Source organism: Lonchura striata, chromosome 4 (assembly GCF_050655825.1).
Source record: "Lonchura striata isolate lonStrDom1 chromosome 4, ASM5065582v1, whole genome shotgun sequence".
Taxonomy (NCBI): domain Eukaryota; kingdom Metazoa; phylum Chordata; class Aves; order Passeriformes; family Estrildidae; genus Lonchura; species Lonchura striata.
Window position 1 is genome coordinate 47908001 of NC_140706.1, and position 22214 is coordinate 47930214.

Sequence of the window (22214 nt, forward strand, 5' to 3'; positions counted from 1 at the left end):
TGCCAAACCTTGCAATAAATACAATTAGCAAAGCCAATAACTTTACTGAGGTCCATTGGTCACCTTGGTTATTTGAGCAATGTTCTTCTTAAACTTCAGCTGCTTTTATTAAATCTGTCGGGGCCAGTACTGAAAGCTCAAGATCTGCCCTCCCCTTCTCCAACCTGGGACCACCTCCCAGCAGTCCCCTTCCCTTCCTCCCCAGCAGTTAGCTTTCAGCAGTATCTGTTCCCTACTTGTTGCATGACCACACCAGAGGAGAGAGGGGAAGAAGCATCAGGAGATGGGCCAGCCAGTCTCAGCATCATCTCCAAGGATGCCCTGGCAAAGACCTATTGGAATCAGTCTGAAATACACACTATGTCAAAAGGCAAAGAGGTGTGCAGGAGGCAAATGTGTCTCAATTCTCCTCTATCTTTTATAATTGTGGAGGGAAGACAACTTTGATCAGGCAAAAAGGATGATTATGTTTTTTTGAGCACTACTTGAATTCAATACAGCAAATGGTGTGTCTGTGGCTTGTTCACTTGGGCATAACTCAAAGCAGGGGACCCAGCAAGCATGGCTGCTGAGAGAGAAGTCAGACCACATCCTGTACTGGGACTTGAATACCTCCTCATTGATATAAATCTGTCAATTTAAAAGCAAAAAGTTGCCTTCTTATGGTTTCAGCTTTAGAAATAAAGCAGACTTTTACTCCAGAGTAGCTATAAAACAATTAACAGCACAAAATGTCTCTAACCCATTCCTCAATGCAATCTAGATTATAGAATGGCACTGGCCTTGGCTCTCCACTTGTCAGGCTCAGTAGAAAGTGTTTTCCTCATGTTCAACTCCCTTACAGTTGTCAAATAATTCAGTCTGGCTGTTTGAGTGATGCTGGACTAAAAAGAATCTGACACTGGAAGTCTGCCTCTTAGTTACAAAAAATATACTTCTTTACTATGTGTGTTAAGCCTAAGGGTCAGACTTTGAGCTCTGACCTGAATGCAGAATTCAAAGGCTGGCCTTTAAAAGAGTAGTTTTAAAAAACCTGTTGAATTTGATCATTAAAGTCTTTCTTATAATGTGGGATACCTAATCTGCTGTAATTCACAAAGAAAACATCATCAAATTATCAAAAAAGTTTCACAGCTTTTGCTTTTACATTTTCCGCTCCATCAGAGCCCCGAAAATCTAATGCAAACAACTTACACAATAGGTGAAATTTCAAAAATCATTCTCATTGAAAAGTCAATGGAAACATTTAACTCTGAACAGCATGAAACTTTAAAATAATTATTTAATCAGCACTTTCATTATGTTGAGATAACATTTCTATGTTATCCTACCTTCAGCAATGTAGAAATCTAATTCACATTTTGAAAGGCCAGGGAAAAAAATTACCAGAAAAAAACAAAACAAAACAAACAAACAAAAAACCAAAACCAAAAACAAATAAACAAACAAAAAAAAACAACAAAAAAACCACCAAAAACCAAAAAGAGAATCTCACAGAGTTACAATGTGGTATGAACACAGAGGGGCCAGAGACCTCTGAATACCACCTGGAGAACTAAATGCTCACTTCTTTCCAAAAGGCACATCTACAAGCTGCAGCAGAAAGATGCAGTTAACACAAGATGATTTGGCAACAAGATGATGGGGCTTTCTGAGCAGTTTGAGCCCTGTTACTGCAAAGGTAAACAAAAAATCCCTTTCTCTACCATTCCCTTGTCTGTATTACTACTTCTAGGGATGCCCAGGCTGTCTGTGAGGTGCTACACCACTCCATATGGCGTGGGTTTCTCACTACTCATTGAGCTGTGTCCCAGAGCTGCACTCCTTATGTAAGCAGCATATGTACTCTTCAGCTTCCTCATTGGCCTTCTCCAGGCACTGTGACACTGGCCCAGAAAGCCAAACAGCTTTTAGCACCAAACAGAATTATTTTGTACTTACAAGGAGAGATTGAAATAATTCTTGTAGGTTTTTCAATGCACACAGTCATAAGTGAAGCCCTCAGAGTGTAACTCACTTCTTCTCTAACCAGGTATAAACTTCTATGCAAGGACTAAAGGATATTTAATATTTGTGTCACCAAGAGACAACATTTACCAACCTTTTCTTTTTCCCTAAATTTGGATATTTTATTGAAAGAATTGCAAGGAAGGAAGCTTGCTCACTGAACAGTTCTCAAGAGAAAACAATGTAAAGCAGAATATCATCTATGGTAATTGCCTACTTCCTAACTCTGCTAACACAGATGACTCACAACAATATATCATTACATTTTAGTTCTCAATGAAATAGAAGTCGATTATATTATCTATAAATTGATGTGTTTGTTTACAAAGGCTAAAACATTTGTTCAACCAGATACAAGATCAGATAGCTTAGGGTTATTATCGATTCATTTGCTCTTTCTTTACATTTGAAATTTGCTATTCTGATCTCTCTTTTTTAACACATGGGATATGAAAATATTGATTTCCTCTTAAAGCACTTTTCTGATTTAAGTTCAAAAGTAGTGGAGCTGGGGCAAATTAAAAAAACCAAACCATCTAGTTCTGATTGTATAAGTATTTCCTTACTTTTGCATCAGAATTTTAATGCATTAGTCCCATCACAAAATATATCACTTTATCCCATACACTAAAAAAAAACCACCCAGCAACACTAACCAAAGGGCTGTGCTTTTATTACTGTCCTCCAGACCTCACCTCCTCCCATTTTTAAGTTCTCACTCCATTCACTCTTGGAGAATTAAAATATGAGCTAGAGATTCAGTGAAAACAGTGTCTTATAGATGAGGTTGCAATGCAGAAAACCTATTTTTCCTTTCTTTTTAATACTAACTTTATATGGAATAGCTTGTTTTATTATATGCCTGTATGAAGCAGAAGCAAATATATCCTGAAGGCCAGAGTGTATTTTTATGAATAAAAGCAATCAGCAGCCACATTTATCCACACAGTTCAGATGCAGGTGATTGGGCTTTATTTTGTTGTTTTTGTAAGCTTTCTTCCACCCTACTGGATGTTTATCAAAACATACTCTAGAACTATGAGGTCTGGAAACACCCCATATGCCATCACTAGTTGGTAAAAGGGCCTGTAAATACTCACTTTTTAAAGAGGTAACAGGCACATATGCCAACTCTGCAGCTTCATGTATTTCTAAAAGCAGCAATCTCTATTAAATGAAGAAAATTGCTATTAAGTTGTCTTGGCATAGCTGGAATGTCTCTTTACAATTTCCTATGAGAGCACTGCATTTTTTCAGTTCATCCCAAGAATTACTAGATTTTCAGGAAAGTTGTGTTTTGTTTTTTAAATAACCTCTGAGAAGCTTGGGACTAACAAATGGCTTGATAAAGGCCAACATTTTTTGCCTGGAGCCCCCTTACAGCTGAGAACACATGGCTACTCTGCACTTGGCAGCTCAGAAGGCATCAGTCTCCATTCTGCAAAGACCAGACTTGGAACACTTGAATGTTCCTGAGAAGCCTCAGAGAATGAGCAGCATTCCTAAAGTCACTCATGTGCACATATTGTAAAAATGGCTTCAGCATTCAGTGGGCTGGGGGAAAACAAACAAAACCTCCTAAACATTACAAATGAAGCCTATAAACTACCCCTCTGGAGAATGTGCAGCATTCACTTTGAATCAACAGGTTACAGCCAGAAAAGAAAATCCCCGAGGCCAAATTACTTTTTATTACATAGGTTTTTTTTATGATGAAATGCGATGATGTTTTAGCTACAGTCAAGGGAATAGGAGAAGAGAATGCGACAACGCATGATTTAAAATATATTGGGCAATAATCAAAAGGACAGGAAAGACAACTGCACTCCATAAGAGCATTTTATTGTTTTTTTTTTTAGATAGGAGTGCCTCCTGATATTACTAACCAATGTGCTCCTTATTAAGGAAAGCTGTGCAAAATAGTTTTATCACTTCAGGCACAAAACCCCCCCATATCTCACATACACTATCTTGGTGTACTCCAAAAAGCTCAGACAGCTATGAAAACTGACCCTTGACAACCTAAGCAGGAACTTGTCCAGCTTTCCTTTTTTTTTTTTTTTTTTTTTGCAACTAAGTATTTTAAGCAATAGAGGTGTAAGGCATCTTTAAAAACCATAAAGACATACAAACATTAGTAAAAAAATTAAAATTAGTGTTGAGTTCCCCCTGAATGTAACTATGTTCTACTTTAAAAAGATTTGTTGGTTGTTTTTTTCCCAATTATCTTCAAAACTTTTCTTCTAAATATTCAGCAAAAAGCAAACTAGGAAGCAAAGACCTAACATAATGTTAACACATTAATCTACTGTTTACACTATTTTTAAACTATTTTGTACTAGATTATGAAGCCTCTATATGTACTTAAATCAATGAGTGCTATCCTTACTAGTATGTATTTGCTACCACATTCTTCCAAGTTTTGCACATTGTAATATTGCCAACAGCAATCTTCACAAAAATCATGTGTCAGCACCTTTCCCAAAACATTAGATTAGTTCCAAAGTTCTCAGCTCCTACACATTTAAGCTGACAATGCGTGTTCACCCTTCTTCTCATTCTGAAGCCTTTGAGATTCATACTTCCAAGCTATTTCTCTAGAATCCCAAAGATTAGGGAATTATTTTGTTTTAAAATGTCATGACAGTATTATGGGCAGAAACAAAAGACTCTGCAATCACCCTTCTTTCACTTCTTTGCACACATATTCATACACTCCCTCTCTCCCACTCTTCTTTCTTCACCCTTCTGCCTTACCTTCACTCTTTTAGAGTCAAGACTCCATCAAGCCAGCAATTTTGCTTGTATCTTATGCTCCTTATGTGCCCAAACCCACCTACCACTTATGGCCAAATGTTTAAGATGTGAGGGAGAAACCACAATACAAAACTTAAAAAGTGAAAGATGATAAAACATTTGGTGAAGAATAAAGGAAAGGGAAAAGCAGCCTCTGCTCTACTAAATGTGGGAAAAGGTTTCTAACTCCAAAAGAAGTGCTGTTCTACCTATGCACAGTCTTATACCAAACGTCAGCAACATCCAGGCTTGGGAGGCAGGGGTTGCTCGCTTTCTGCAAAATATCTCCAAATGAAGATGTCACTGCCCGACAACCAGAATCAAATGTTTTGTTTACCTTTCACAAGCCCAATATATTGATTAAAAGCTACCATCTGGCTGAGAAAGGGGAACTGAAGTCAGTTCTCGCCGGGGACCAAGAGTGCTTGTCCTTGTGAAAACAGGAGAGCTCCTTCCCCAGCAGGCACCAGAGGCAGCTGCTGCTGAGGTCAGAGCAAGGGCCAGAAGCCCCTGCCATTCACACTCACAGCTGGCCAGCAGCAGCTTGCCTGCAGGGGACCAGCTCTCAGCAGTTAAGAGGCAGCAGGAACAGAGACTTCCCTTTCTGAGCTCCTTGTGCTGAATTGTTTATAACTGATTGTTGAGCAAAAGGTAAGGACTGAATTGCCTCTGTACAGGAAGTCGTGAATTGCAAAGAATCAAAGGAAAGGCCAAAATACCCAATCTGATATATTGCATATACACCAACTCATGAATTCCCATCCCCACCTGTAATTAAGAAAAAAATACTTAGTAGCTATATTAATAATTTGGACAATTCCTGTCTTTGATTTGCTTATCAATAAGAGAGAGGTTGAAATAATAAAACAGAAACAAAAAAAAAGTGGCTTGGAAGACACACATGCTTCATTTAGCCCTTATGTGTCAAGCAATTGGACAACTGGCAGGACTAACAGCAGGACTTTCAGCTTAACTTCACACATTACGCCTGTTTACAAAGATGAATGGCTTGAGGAATTCCTCCAGAACATCCTGATGAAAAGGAATTCCATCCTTGAAATTCCATCCTGAATTTCAGTCATTACGAAAATTAAATCCCACACTGCAAAGGTTTGATGACTGACATTTCAACAAGCAAAAAACATCATTTCACAATGGCTGTATATAACTTCCAAACAAAGGCATCCCATCCGATTTGCACATGGAAAGGCCAAGGTTACACATCTCTCCATTCTCTGAATTCTGTCTGATCTACACACTGCCATTATCACAGCACTTGTACCTTGATCCTGTAAAAATCTGGAGTTTATCAAAATTTTAGGAGATTCAATCAAATTTGCTGTATGAAATGAGTATCTTCGGTATTCATGTGCTTTATGTTAGCTAAAAGGGCTGAAAAAACATTCAAGAGTTCAGAGGAAATGCAGGAATTACAGAGCTCCATCATAAGGTTTTAATTCGGTAATAGTAACTGCTTGACCACTCAACTTTTTTCCTTTCATTTATTTTTTTTTCCTAACTCATTTTTGAAGCAAAGTTGAGGCAGAGGGGAATCAAAATGAACTGCACTTTAGATAGCAAACACAATTATTTATTTTGAATATATAAATAAGTAGGATATTTTCCATATAATTTAAGTGATTCACCAGTTTTGGATAAGTGTTCTTTTAGTCTCTGATGTTGAATATCAGTATCTGTTTGTGCCAGGTAACCAGTTTACCACTGTAAATGCTGATGATCAACATTAAAGTTTGTTTAACCTCCAGAGCTACACTCTGGAATAAACTAACTTTTGCCATTAGTAGTTCATATGACAGATTTTAGAAAAGCAAACAAACAAAACCACCACTAGCAAAAAAATCAGCATTTTTCTTTCCACACTCTTCTCCCTCCAGTGCTCTCTCAGACTATGAAGGCACAACGAGTGAGCCCCAAGCTGCTGAGATGGCAGTCCCCCAGCCACAATTACAGAATGCCTGCTCTACAGCTCTGCAAGTAGCACACCACAGCCAAGTACAGTTCCTAAACTGCCCTTTAAAATGTCTATGGTGCTCTTAGTAACCAGTTTGGGTGGAAACCAACATGGATCTCAGCATTCTCAACTTGGAAAAGTGCTGTAACTAAGTAGAAAGAAACAGACCACAGGCTAATCAAGACTGGCATTTACTATTAGAGAAAATAACCCACTCTTTGTAACAAATACATTCCCAAAGACAGCCAGTCCACTGGTACCCCCACCCCTTTAAAGTTGTAACAGATATTTATCCACACTAAAAGAATCAGGGCATTTTACAGAATGCTTCTGTTCAAAGTGCTCCTTTTCATTGTTGTCAGTAATCCAAATGACCCATTATATCCTGCCAAGTTAGGTAATGCACAAATTGACTATAATCAGCACAAACAAATTATGATGCAGCGGAAGACAAACCAAAGAAATAAACAAAATACACACCTACTCCTTTCCTTTCAATATATATAAACGATGGCATAGTCATCTGGATCATATTACATAGCAATAATCACCCCTTACCAAGTAATGCTACTTTATTGCACTCTTTATGTCAGAAGATTGTGAAGTTAAACAATCCTGCCATCAATAGAAATTCTTCATGACAAGTCAAAAACATGCAACATGAAGACACTAACATTTTACATCAAGTTTAGAAGATGAAAATTAAATACAATTTCAATGTGTTTTAATTCATTTCTGAAGGACTACACACTAAAAAAAGGGGGAAATGCCTCTCAAATAACAGAGTACTGGTCAGCTTATGCTACACAACACGTCACAAATACATTCCTAGAAATTTTTCAGAGCATGTATAAAATACCAGTTAAGAGACAAGTTGATTATATCAATTAAAAAGCTGCCTAATGGTGAATTTTTGGTTTTTTAATTCTGGCTAATCAAATGTAAGATAACCTCAGAAACACTGATGAAAAGTTAGTTGTGCACACAGTTCTCCACTACCTACATTCATGCTTGACAAAAGAGCAGAAGAGGGTGTTCTGTTATTTTAAGGAATAAAAGTATCCTAGCTTGAAAATACTGTCACAGGTTAATTCATTTTCCTGAAATCCAAAGCAGAGGCAAAAGTGAGTTTCCAAGACAATAAATACATGAAATTGGCACTTGTTGCCCAATCAATGGTTCTAATAATAAAAGGTTCCTTTTTCTTGTGTCGTAAGCAGCTTTGTGCCAGGTGACCTTTTATATTATGCTTACATAGTTTAGGAAAGTAAATAATCAAGAAAATCCATAAATCCCTTCAACCATCTTTGAAACAGAGACCTGGATTTAAACGGGGGGAAAAAAAAAGTTAATGAAACTGTGGGCACCAGCCCAGTACTGCACTCCAGCTCCCCAGGCTCTTCAAGTAGGAGCATTCGGAAATAAAGTCATGACTTCACTTGGCCCTTCCACAGCGAGCGACTTGGAGCAGCTGGCTGCAGACAAAGAGCAGCACTTTCTGCTTTACACATCACTTCTGTTTACTCTACAAACTTACCAGCGTACTTAAGGCCAACTAACTAAACAGAAAGGTCATCCATGGATTTATCTCCCACACAAAAACTCCAAACTAATTAGTTAAAAGGAGAAAATGCACAACAGTATCCCCTTCATGTCCTCATTTTGTTACTTTATAACAGTTTTGAGGGGGATGGAGACAGAAAAACTGCGTAGCATGAACCAAAGTCAATTCAAACAGCTTGCTGAATTTCTGTAAATTGAAGCCAACAGAAATGAAAAATTTTGAACACTTTTCCAACAGAAATTAATCAGCTCCGTCAACTAAACAAAGACTCAGACTAAAGAAATATCTGCCTTCAGAAACTTAAAAAGAAAATATATCTCCCACTAACTGCCAGAAGGCATGTTTATGAAACATCTGCCTTAATGAAAAAATACACCACTAAACATAGACTTATAAACCTAAGATATTCAAACAACAGATAATTATTTGTAGCATGTTATGTAGCAAATGGGCTTTGACACAAACTTTATGTGCCAGTATAATGTCACAGGAGCCAAAAGCTGGAAACCAAACAAAAAAACCCAGCACAAAAACAGCAATGTTTTTTTGGATAAGACCTCTGGAGGCCCTACTGCTCTTCTAGTGCAAAAACTGTCTCAGAACTCCTTTTCCTTCATCATCACCAAATGTGGATAGAGTTGAGGTACTGCAGGTCATACAGACACATTTACTCTGTCATCATCTTTTAATGCTGATGCAGCAATTGATCTAATAGGTCACCAATTATCTGCAGCTATAGACCCCATCATCACTTAATAAACTGTAAGAGGGCATGTCTACATTGAAACAAATGAATGGTTTGTAGACTTTATAGAAGTACCTGTTGAAGAAATGCTTCAGTAGAGCATCTGCTATGCAGTGTCTCAGCTAGCAGCTCTTAAACATGAAACTTGTTCCAATATATATAAGCACACATTTCTGATAAATAGCTATAGGAATGCTTCATATCATTTAAAAATTAAGCCTTTCTAAAATCACTACATAATGAGGACAAGGAAACCTCTATACTGCAAGTATTTTTTGGTATATTTGAACGAATTTGGCCTGTCACATGCACACACACAAACTGGGCTTAAGCAAATGCATATCAAGCACAGCAATAGAGTTGCCTTCTTCAGAATGGGGTTAATAGTTGGCATGTTCTGTTATGTCATGTCCACTGCCCTAGGTCTTCCTACTGACAAACTCCACACAGAAGAATCTGCAGGATTCCAACTGCATCCCATTTTACATACAATGTACACACTGACAGCCAGCATTCTTTCTCTGGACTCCTAACTGTGCAGGGAATTGAGAAGGAAAGATCCCAGTAATACTGGTCTCAAGGAAATAAAAGCTCCTCTAACTAGATTAAAGGAACTGAAAAACCCAGGGATCCTTCACCTTTGTATGGACCCCACCTCTGAGAGCAGGGCACATCCACACTCCTGTTGGGAGCTCTGAGACAGATGTTCTGCAGATGCTTGAGCCCTTACTTACCCAGAGAGCAAAGGAAGCATTTGGAGAACAGCAAGCTAATGGGGTATGGATGTTGTGTGCAAATTCTCCTCAAGCCAAAGGTGCAAAGCTGTTCTCACATTAACTAATGCAGCACAGCACAAAGCCTAACCTACAGTGAGAAGGTTCATCAGTCTAGCTAATAGTGTTATACAAATAAAATTCTTAAAATGGGTGTTTCTGCTTCAAGAATGGGATTAGTTTGAGGTAATTTGATGGGATTATTTTACTTGTATTAAACCACTTCTGGAGTAAACCAAGCTGAGAAGACTCAAAGTCAGAACAAGCATATGTATAATAAAAATAATATATTAATTACATGGAAAAGTGTTTATTACAATGGGGGAAAAAAAGATTGTATGGGACTACAAAAGTATCCTTAACTCAGTATTCAGTAATTTTAAGAGGCATTTTTAATTCAAAAAAACCATGAAAACCTGAGCTGCAAAATGGTAATCACAACCTCCATTGTGTACCTGCATAATGGTAAATAAAATTGGCAGAAAAATGCAAGATAGTCTACAGGCACTGAAATTTGAGCATGGAAGAGAATCACTGGTGTCCTATTCAATTCCCCCCTTAAGTACAAAGGAATTCAAGATTCTTTGATAAATCAAAGTCTGTAAAGCCCATTTCTTCTCTTGTACTGCAGCTTTATACAAAATATAATAACAAAGTATGCTTCTAATTTTACTCATGCAGCAGCCATTGGATGTCTTACGAATAGACAACAGATCATATTCTATAAGATTTGAATTCTTCATAAAGCTGTATTGAGTTAATAACTAAAATATTACAGTGCTAGGTTTTTTAATTAATTAATTAGTACTGCAAAGACTTTAGAAAAATCTGTTGAGCAGTCTCAGACACACAAAAAAATTAAAAGAAATATAAAATTCCTGCAGTAGGGAGCACTCACCTATGCATCATTTTTCTGGTACAAACTGAAAGAAATAACTAGTCAATGCTTATTTCTTCAGCATTGTGTATATTGCACATTAGCAAATCTGAGTCATCTTAATGAAGAACATAAAATCAAAAGGTTATGAGTCTACTGAAGCTCTTGTCACTGATTTTTTACATTACCTCAGCAGGACTATTTCTACTGTGAAACAAACTACACATATGGTTGCAGTGAGGAAGAGTAAGCTCTACAAGACATTGCAAAAATTAAATTTACTAAATAAAAACAAACTCAAAAGGATGTTTCCTTATCTCTGCTTAGCTAGCTTAAGAAACAGACAGTTTTTAAACAACTATTTCCATATTTATTAAAATTATCAACAACTTATTAAAAAAATTCTCTACATTCATAAAGAGTCGTGAACTAGATATGAAATACTACCTAATTATTCAATATTAATTTATCCTTGCAGGACTTTCAGGAAGAAATATACCACAAAATCTGCTCATCTTTCCAACAGCACAATCATGAACAAGTGTGTCCACCTAAACCTGCATGTTTTGAATGCGACACAAACACAGGAAAGTGTTGGTCCAGTGTTTTGCAGAAAGTGACTCCTGTGATTTTCAGCCCCACTGTTTGTCATTGCAACAACCTACCAACCTGATCTTTACATGAAATTTCTGACCTTGTGGCTCAAATAGGAGTTCAACATTGATAATCTCTGCCATATGCTCTCCTTGCTCCCTACAAGTGGAATCAGCTGTGACCATGATCTTCGTGGCACAATTAAAAACAGACAGAGGTGCAAAATGCATGTATTAACCATAAAAAAAAAAGAGAAGTGGGAGACACAAACAAGAACAAACTCACCTTTGTTCACAAAACAATTAAGATCAAAAATGTCAAGAAAACTTGACTGAAGGTATGATATATTTTCTGCATTATGCCTTACCTAACATCATCCAACTAAGCTACAGAGAACTCATAATGCCAATATACATCAAGTGAGATCACAAGTGAGCCAAAGCATCCGGTAACGAGCGCAAGCAGAGGAATGTCAAAACGTGCTGTAGATAAGATGGAAAGCAATCTATTTGGCAGATGTTTTTGAGTAGCATAAAATAGACGATTAAGAAGTGTTTTGTCTCAGTTCAGGCTGGGTTTTTGGGGGTTTGTTTTAGAGAAGCAGATTATTTTAATGAAGAAACAATTTTCAGGCTTTCAAAAATGATGAGAGCATAGAGAATAAATAATGGCAATGCTTCACAAAAATTGTCAAGTAATAGACTGTGCTCAAAAAAATACATTATAGAACACTAACAATTTTGATAGATGGCTATATATCAATATACGTTGGCTTTCATAATTATATTCTTCAATATTCAGCATTAGCACACATAGAAAAGCTATACTTTATGAGTAAAGAACCAAATTAACTACAATAATAAATTCAGAAGCTGTTCAAGAGTAAAAATATCCTTTTCTTAACCCTTGATTCTAAAAGTTACATAAAAAAAAAAAACCTCCTGGTTACAAGAATTTTCACAGTATTTACTTACAATTTTGTAATAGAAATATGGGGCATGATTCAAGATATTGTATCTATAAATTGATTTATTTCTTGCACAAAACGAGCAAATATTGTGCAAGTAAAATCACTGTGTTGTTTGGTAAAGGCTCTGGCTAATTAAATTCCCCTCAACTTACACCAAAACTCATGACCCCATCCAGGATGCAGCATGAAATGCTAGCTCATGGCAGTCCATAACATGCACCAAAATTTCTCACTGCCTCAAGCTATGAAGGTCAGAGAAAGAAAACCAGTTTCCATATGCCACCTTGAACATTACTTATCCAGCCTAGAACAATTTACAACCTGACCTGATGTTCAGTGTAGCCTTAAAGGTATCAGGTACAGCAAGAGTGTTTGTATAAAACAGCAGAGTTTAAGAGTCCATTTTTGCTTTTGTCCAGCATACTCTGGTTCCTAACAAATGAAACTCTGCAGAAAACATGCAATGCAACCAAGAGCCAAGGTAAAGTTTGTCCAGTTGAGCTTCATGGAAGCACTCAGAAGTATCTTAAACTTTGAGGTGAGAGGATGTTCTTTTGTTTCTTATTTCTTGTCACTAATAACACAAGAATACATGGAAGATCTGCAAGTGGGATATTCAAGAGCATTTAAGCAGATATAAGAGCCCTTTACCAATCAGATACTTTCCAAAGAATGGAAAGTATGTCAATGGAATGACTACATTAATGATACCTCAACTGGTCTACTCACACTACTGACATGACCCATTCAAACACCATCACAAAGACCAACACTCCATGACAGACCTGCAAAACTCTTAAAGCACAAGCTGAAACACAAACACTGTAACTCTTTCTATTATCTCTGGATGCTTAGATCAATATTCCACACTAGGAGGGGACAAATTTTATTGCTTCAGATTAGGTTTGACTTATTTTAATATTGAGACTATTCTCCGATTCTTCTATACTTAAAAAATAATTCTACAAAGGAGATGAACTTCCTACTTGCATTTGCTCTTCAATACTTTAAAAGTTTCTAAAGGATGTGAACTCCTTTTGATATTGCTATGGTAAGCTGCCAGAAATTTGACATGAGACATGAGCCAAAAATTAACTTTTCAGAAGCATTTCCAAACCATCTGGAGAAGAGGCATTTAGAGTATAAAATAATTAATACCACCTTCAATAAAACACTAAACATACAGTAGTCTGACCTTTCCTTTGTGTAATTAAAATTTCTGAAAGCATCAAACTATTCAGAACATATTAAGAATAATTCAAAATAATTTTACGTGGTTTTTTTAACATTATTAGGTTTGGGGTTTTTTTCTTAAAAACGGCAGTACTGAATTCCTCGAAATTGTTGATTAGAACTTTAAATTAACAACTGTGCATAAAAACTTGCCTTCATGAAAAGCCAAAATCAAACTCATGACCTTATCCAATGTAAAACTGTATCCAAATCAAGTAATGAATTCATGGTTTTTAACACAAATATCCAAAACTAATGAAAGTGCAGATGGAAGCCATAAGCAACTCCAAGAGACAGAAAAATTCCTCCTTAACTCACATTTTGTCAAAGCTGATTTATGGTTTGGAAATGAATTACATGCCTCAACTCTGCAACATAGCAAGACGGGGAAGGAAGGAGAAGGTGAATGCAGCCCCTCGCACAGCGCTCACCTTTAAGCACAAACATTAATTCAAGGTATGTTTTATGTGCTGGGATGAAATATCCTGTTATTAATCAACTCCTGATAAAATGTCAATGAAGAGCTCCCAGAAATTCACTAATGCTGCACAAAACTTGACAATACCTCGGTAATGATTCTGATTTATTTACTCTTCTATAATTGTTCTATACTTGAAACATATAAAATCGTGACATTGGAAAATAAGTTGTTCAAAACATGTTTTCCTATGTTTCTGAAGAAAACTATTTAGTTTAATAACCACAAAATAAAACAATGTTTTATTGACTATGATAAATTATGAATGTACATAAAATCTGGGCAACCACAGACTCTGATAACTATCAGTAGCCTTAAAAATAACTACTTAAGGATATTAAATAATAAGTAGGAGAGGTTAATAGAGTTTCAGTAATCAGGTAAAATCAGAACTGCAAATTAAGAACACAGCTTGAATTATCTATTCACAAATAATCTACAACTAATCTAATGGGTTCTCCAAAGGTCATTAAAAAAAATTTAATAATCTATGAAGAATTTCAATTTTCAGCAAGTCCTACTTTCCCCTCAAAGAAACAACAAATAATGTTTTTAAAGGACTGAGCACCACAACAAAATATGAGTGCCAATAAATTTGAATGAGAACATAATTTTAATTCTTTTGATGTGTTTGCACAATTTTGTCACTGAGAAAGAGAAGGAGACACATTTGCTTTCTAGGCAGTAGTCTTGTCTATGCATAAGTACAGAGACTACACCTTCCTTCTCAAACTTAGTCAATCTGATCTTATCCACTGCGTAATTTCCCAGTGCCTTTATTTTTGAAAGTAAGATTATATCAGGAAGAGAATTCATAAGAGGTTTAATTGAGAGAGAGAATCTTTTTTGCCTTGTTTCTGGAGTTAATTTTCAATGTTTTGTTCCTGTGCAATGTTTGGGCCCACACAGTTCTTCTCATTCTGACTTTTCTTTCTTTCTGACTTCCACTTCTACTTTCCTCCCATCCTAATGAGTATGATCACATATCCTTATGTGCTCAGAGTGTTGCTACAAAATAAAAAATTAGTGAATTACTGGTTAATTCCTTTACATCCTTTCATTTGTCTATTTTTTCTTCTAACATATTCAATAAGTTATTTCCCTTTCCTTTGAATTCCAGCCACAGCCTAGCCTACGATGCTACCATGTTTTTTAATTCCAAAACATTGGCCCTTGAACTATTGCAGTATTTATAGACCAACTAAAAGAAAATCTCTTGCATAAATCTTTGAATGTTCTTACCTGTAACCAAGAAAAGAATTTCCAGAAATTTCCATTAATCTCCTCATTTCCTTAGAAATATCTTCCCAGAATTACTCCTTTTCCCCAAAGAACATAAAACTCCAGCAGAAGTTGAGCTGATGAACTTTCCCTCTCCTTCACTCCCTGCTCAACTGTTACCTCTTTTCTTGGACTTGAAAACTTTCAAGGCAGAAGGTGTTACTCTGCTATGTGTTTATACAGCCTCAGCAATTATTTCTTTCTTTCTTACTCCAGCACAATGAATGTGTCAACTGTCAAATTACCAACTCTAATTCAAAGAGGGGGAAAAAATGTTTTAAATCACTTTTTACAACAGGTGGTCCCAAATTTTTGGACTAGAGATTACTGAGCTGAAAACTGCCACATAAAAAGCATCTTTCTCAAGAATGACTCTTTAGTCCAGGACACAGCTCCATCCATCCAGGTACAGCTCCATATCCATAGAGATTGTGCTGCCCTCCTGTGGTTCGTGAAGATTTTAAGCTCCAGAAGTCACACACAGAGCTGAGAAAAACTCTGATTCTGCTCTTGGAAGACAGATTGCATAGCTAAACATTACACTTCGAAGAAAGTAAAAAATCCAAAGTGCTGTTGCAGGGGTACCAAAAGTCTCCTGATGCTCCTGCCTGAAAGGACCATGTAGGATTTGCAAAAGAAACACAGAACAGCTATCTAAAACTCAGCTGTCCCTCAGTTACAACCAATGTGCAGAAAACAGCAATGTAAGCGACCTACAAAAATACTGCAAAGACAGATAAAAACCCCAGAAGTTTAAATCCTTGTGTTGATTATGCCATATAGGTAAGTGAATTATGAATGCCCACACACTGGGATATGGCAAACGGGTGACAAAAAAGAGCTAAAGGACACAAGCCATACACCCTACCACTGATGTAATGGTATATGGAAACATACAGAACAATCTTCAAATAAGCAGTAAAGACATTTTACAGCAAGAAATTCTGCTTCAGAATACTGAAGCAGATCAAATATCCCTTTTAAAGTAAAGACTGGTGCTACAGAAAATAAATTTAAATTTTATAATAACTGGAAATACTAAGATATTAGTATATTCTGGAAAAAGATTCTGAAGAGTAGTGTCAACAACAATTTAACATTTTAACCAATAACATATCTAGAATATTTGGAGACAGAAAAGTGTTAACTCCTCCTCCTCCTTCTAAATATTTCTAATTAATACAAATATGATAAATATGTCATCTCTGCCTTCTCTACAAAGTGACACTTTGTAGCACAGCATCACTCTTAAGTACACCTTATTGACCATTAAAGGATATTAATTTCTATATTTCTATTCCTGAAAAATACCTCTGATGATGATTTTGAGTAATGTTCAAAAGAAAATGTCTTTTTGAATCATATTAATCATCTGGATATTTGTTGGACATTGTTCTACACCATAACTGTTAGAATGGATCAGCATTCCTTCACTCCTCAGTAGTAATCTTCCTCAAAAAATGACCTGCACCTCCATGCTGTGGCATACTGAGTACAACTGTAACCTCTAAACCTCTGGTTTAAGAGATTAATAATGTAACTTTGGGCTCTGCAGATCCCATGAATAAGGAACATAGAAATATAAAAGGGAGAAGGAAACTAATAATTTCTACTACAATTATATAAGGAGGAAAAGAAAGACCAAATAGTTTAAATAAAACAAAGAGCAGAGATACTTAGCAGGCTACTTAACATTTATTAAAGATTTCTGATTAAGATAAGAAAAATTAATTTAACAACTTGTTTAAAAATATCTGCTAGGCACCTATGAGCTAATATTTTTGGGGTTTATGCCCTTCCAAGTGTCTAATTGTCTTTGAGAGACAAAAGAGAAAAAAACTCACAGTCTAACAAATAAAACTTATTTTTCTATCTAGGGCAGATCAAATTCACTCAAATTCTACGCAGGTAAAGTCAATTTAGGCCACTGACTGTCAAGTGCAGACACTTTGTCAAAGTTAATTGTGGATTAATCAAAAACACACTTCAACCATCAGAACCAAGACAACTGTGAATTTACAAAAACAAATCATTATGAATTGTCTTCAGTGCTCAAGCCATAAATCTGTAAAACATTTCAACTGCCAAACTCAGTATTTAATTTTAATTCTTTAGTATGTTCAGTAAACAAACACAAACCACAACAGGACTAAAAAAGCATACACTGAACTTTATGTACAGAACTCTACAAAACAAATCTCTCCAAAGCCTAATAAACTCAAATTAACTATGACTTGTGAACAGTAAAGATAATTAGTAATCAGGTAAAATTAAAACTGCAAATTAAGGAAGTCTAGGAATCAGACCTCATCAAAACCTGAACTTTGGTTGTAGGGGATATTCAATATGAAGCATTAAGGCAATTCTCTGAGGGCTTACATTTACTCCACAAAGCATGGCGCTGAAACAAAGGTGACACCTTCCAGTATGACTATCAGCCACATGAAAGTCCATCAAACACTCATCACAACAGGATTTTACAGAGCAGGTCAAACACCAAGGAGAATGTATCCTCACCTGAATCAAAATGCAGTTGTTAGAACTTGGTATCATTCTTTCGACTATGATTTTTAATAAGATACACTAGCAACTGTTGTTTTTTCTTTGCAGATTTTTAATATTTCAGAGGCTGTAAGTTTGTAATTTAGATCAAAACATCACTTAAGAAAATGCAACAGACTTCAAGCAAACATAAATATATTGAACTTGTATTCCTTACAATGTATAAGGAATTCCTACATGCATTGATTTCATGAGGCATGGAAACCAGCTATATTTTCAAAGAGTATTCATTTTAGTAAATCATTGTGCCTAAAAATCATTACTACATACCGATGTAACTTTAGCATGTAATAGCTCTGCCTCTTGTCTCTAAACAGGCATTAGAAAAATATAAAATAATTAATTCCCTTCCCTTGTTTTGCTTGGTAACTTAATCACAAAAAAAAAAAAAAAAAAAAAGGGAGGAAGACTACAGTAACAGTAGGAACAGTGTACATTGCCATCCATGAATTATCTGGTTCGGTGACATGTCTAAGTTATTATTTCCAGGTAAACCTGAAGAATTTTTTGTCTAAAAATTAGTAATTGCATTCAAACTTCTATGAAAATTGTCTTCAGGACAACTACATAATGTTATATCCCTGAAAAGATCCTAAGAAGTCACATATGAAATACAAAGTTTTGCAATAATACTCCTTTTAAGGCAAGCCAGTAAAAGAAGATATACCAGTATTGCCTATATTACAAAATGTATGAAAAATGTGAAGCAACCTGGCTGTATTGCCATCAGAGATTTTTCAAATCTTGAACTGCAAAATATAATGCACACACAAATGTGGTTTAAACTTATTTAAATGAGTGCAACAAAACTGTAACTTAAGGGGAAGTTAATGAGAAGCAGCTTTAGTTGAATTTCCCTTGGATTGTTACACCCATGTGGCTTGCAGGCAAAGAGCTCTCTGATATGGAAAGATCAGCTGAAGAAGAAGGATGAGTTCCTGCTTCAGGATGCCTGAGACACTGAAATAGGCTAAAACACTATTAAAAAAAATCTTCAAAGTCTTTCAAAAAGTTCTGACAGGCTTGAAAGGGAAATAGAGAACTTTAAAGTGTTTCTTTAAACTTTGTGTTTTACAGAATGAATGACTGTCTGGATTTAATTTTTAAAATACAGTTGCTTTTAACTTTCAAAAGAAAATACACAATTTGCATATCTTGATTAGCAAAACTTTTCATAAAATGTCAGATTCCCTAAACCATCTTTGATTTTTAAGCATAATGTATTCTCAACTCAGAAAGCATCTTTCAAGTCAAAATATTCAAAAGGTAATACCAATATAAAAAGCAGAACAAAGTAGTAGTGACCTAGCTGCACAAAAAAAAAATCTCAGAAACAACCTGGATATACCAAATCAATTTTGACCATTTCAAACAGCTTTGCATCTAATACACCATTTATTCCACAATTGTAATATTATTTAGTTCTATGAGCAATTACAAACAACTTTAACATGGACACAAGGTCACAAACTTTTATATTGGTTAGAAGATAATTGCATCATTAAGCAGTGCTCCTTTCATTAAAACTAATTTTGTTTATGATGAGGGTTAGAAAATTTTCAAATTTTCTTTTCTCTGTTGAGAGGCCACACTACAATAAAGTATCCCTCACTTAATAACAGTTCCAGAAGCTGAAGCTAATCCTAATCCTTCAGGATTGTTGATTGGTAGCCACCAAGACTGTTTAATCAAAACATCAGTTAATTCCACAGAACTGGAATACCGTGCTCTGTGTTACTGCTCTAGCCTGTGTTATTCAAAGGTACTTAAGTTTCAAAGATGTTTCTAAACTACAAATGTAAACACTGTTTTACTCTGTAAGTAAATTCCATCTCATGCATACTGTTACTGAAATGATGGTTCATTTCAAATGAATTACCATAAATAAAGCAGTTCTTTTAAGTTCTTTTACTTCCTGCTTAACAAGTATTTCAACTCATGAGAAAAGTAAGACTGTAGGTCAGTTACCCCTCATTCATTTCACAGTTGGACAAAAAAGTAAATAAATAAAAAACTGCTTTAAAGAAAAAAAAATCTTGTTTTTAAGAAAAAACTCTTTTTTTGTTTGTTTCACAGTGAACACAATGTCTGATGAACAAATGTGACAGTACCAAAGGCTTCTATCTCCATATATCCTCAGAGTAATAAAGCAGCAACAAGGGTTATCACCATCCAACTCCACATTCACACACTTTCCCCTTCCCTTTAATGTGCTTTGATTAGCCTAAAGGAAGCACCTCTAATCATATCAATACTCACAGAGCCTTTGCAGCAAGTAGGAAATGAACCTGAAGACAATGAATCCATTCACACACACAGGACCAGGAACACAAGCAAAAACTCCACAACTGACTGAAGTTCCAAACAGGAATAAAACCCCCTTTCTAGTGCTGCTTAATAAAACCACAGAGATGTTGCATTTCTTCGTTGTTCACAAAATAAATATAATTTGGGCACATCTCCCCTTTCCCAAACGTCACATATAATCAGCAGTAGCACAGTATTTCCATTCAACAGTCTTATTTCAATAAGCCCCACTTCACAAAATTTTCAGCTTCTGACTTGCTAGGGAAAAAAAATGAAAACATTTCCTATGATATACAGGGAAATAATCACATGATGTATCTGATTTTCCTTCTGTCTCACATTGTGACCACCTACACTTTTAAACTCTGACCTGCGACCCTCTTTTTACTGTCTGTACATACTGACAACCACAGTAACTTTATTCCTATGGAAGGTATCTATGGATGCCTTTACTTCTATGGAAGACAACACAACCAAGCACTGAGCTTGGTTGTGATTTTTGGGCTGTGTCAACGGCTGACTGAAATCAAGGCTAGTCTTTTGTTCCCAGTTTGCTCATCAGCTGTTGATGATCAGAGGGAAGTTACGTCACCATGTGTCACAAACAGACCAAATTTTAATGCAGATTTGAAATTGCTTCCCTGTCTTAGCTCTGGAACATGTTGAAAACTGGCATATTTTCTCATGAAACAGTTAAGTAGCTTCACCATAAGAAGACCCTGTTAAATACACACACAGACATATACAAACCCTCACCTTCCCCAGGACTGACTGCAGATGGGAGACTGGTCCAGTCTAGGGTCCAGCTGGGGCATGGGTGAGGAGAAAACTTTGCTTCAATTCCATTTTCCTAAATGAAAGAAGGACAAAAAATAAATTAAAACCTTTTACCCACTTAAGATGGTATCAAAATTCTCACTAAATTTAATGGCATCAGATGAAACTGCAACACTGGTCAGTTTAAGTGAAACTGGACAAGTAGATGACTCAACATTATATATTCAAATTATGTATTTCCCTCATTCTCACAAAAAAGCTCTCCTAATTTTTTTAGGAAGTGCTGTCAGCTTCTGTGCAAAAAATACTGAATTATGGAATATGATGGACAGCTTTCTTAAACAAAACTCATTAGAGTTCCCAGAAGTTCAAAGCTTTAATCAAACAGCAAAACAAAACAAAACAAACAAAAAAAAAAGGTTTGATAATGAAACCAAACATAAAAGAAACAGTTTTTTGTCATTCTTTATATAAATATCTTTAGAAGAGAAATACAATATTGCAATTCGAACAAAAGGTTACTTTGATTATTCAGAATTATTGATAGAGCTCCAACTGTCCTATCTTTTCCCAGTTCCTGAATGAATCAAATATGAGATAAGAAAAAAGTAGAATCACTTCTAAGTCAACGTGTATCAGATTTAAGACAAACAAGAGGTATTAAACTGTTCAATGCTGTCAAAATTAGCTTGTACAATTCTAATGAATTCTATCTACTCCAAATCAAGCAAATATGATTATAAAAATATCTAATTAAAAATCTTAAATTACCATTAACTTAGTCATGGTTGGCCTTGGACCACCTATAAAATGACTGTCTTCATTATCCTCGTCTAACTCATCAGGAACTGAAGTGGAGTCCTGTAGCTGTTCCTCAGGAGCAGACACCAATTCTGGAAGCTGGAGAAGCTCCATGTTGCATTTGCCAGCAGCTTTCTTTACTCCAGGTACTTCTTGAACTCTTCGATACCAACTGGATATCAATGGCAAGTTTACCAGATTTTTGCCTTGTTTCTTGCTGGAAACCTAAAATAATAAAATAAGAAGGTTAGTGGCTACTGTAAATTTCTTACTACAAGCCACCAAACTACAGGAGTAAGCTCAGCTCCACGCTGAGCACAAGCACACACGGCATGATGGCAATACAAAAATCAGCTGGTTCAGAGCTCCAGGTGAAATTGCCAGTCAGACACTTAGACTTTATCTGCAATTCCCATTTGCTCAACAGGATTAAAAGGTTCACATGACCATTTTAATCATAATTTCAGTGAGTAACAG

The 22214-nt window shown here is 35.9% G+C and overlaps 1 protein-coding gene across 11 annotated transcripts in view; it reads right to left on the reverse strand.

The window, feature by feature from the left end:
* Window positions 1-22214, reverse strand: part of GSTCD (glutathione S-transferase C-terminal domain containing) — a 49772-nt gene that overhangs the window by 17948 nt on the left and 9610 nt on the right. For all 11 annotated transcript variants that reach the window (XR_014954862.1, XR_014954860.1, XM_085578131.1 and 8 more), the window contains 2 exons: window positions 21708-21962; window positions 20916-21009 (listed from right to left, as the gene is read on the reverse strand). Coding sequence is in view for 9 of the 11 variants with exons in the window: in XM_085578131.1 (XP_085434257.1) it covers window positions 20916-21009; window positions 21708-21962 (349 nt within the window). In the remaining 2 variants the exon portion in view is untranslated. The remainder of the gene's footprint in view (window positions 1-20915; window positions 21010-21707; window positions 21963-22214) is intronic.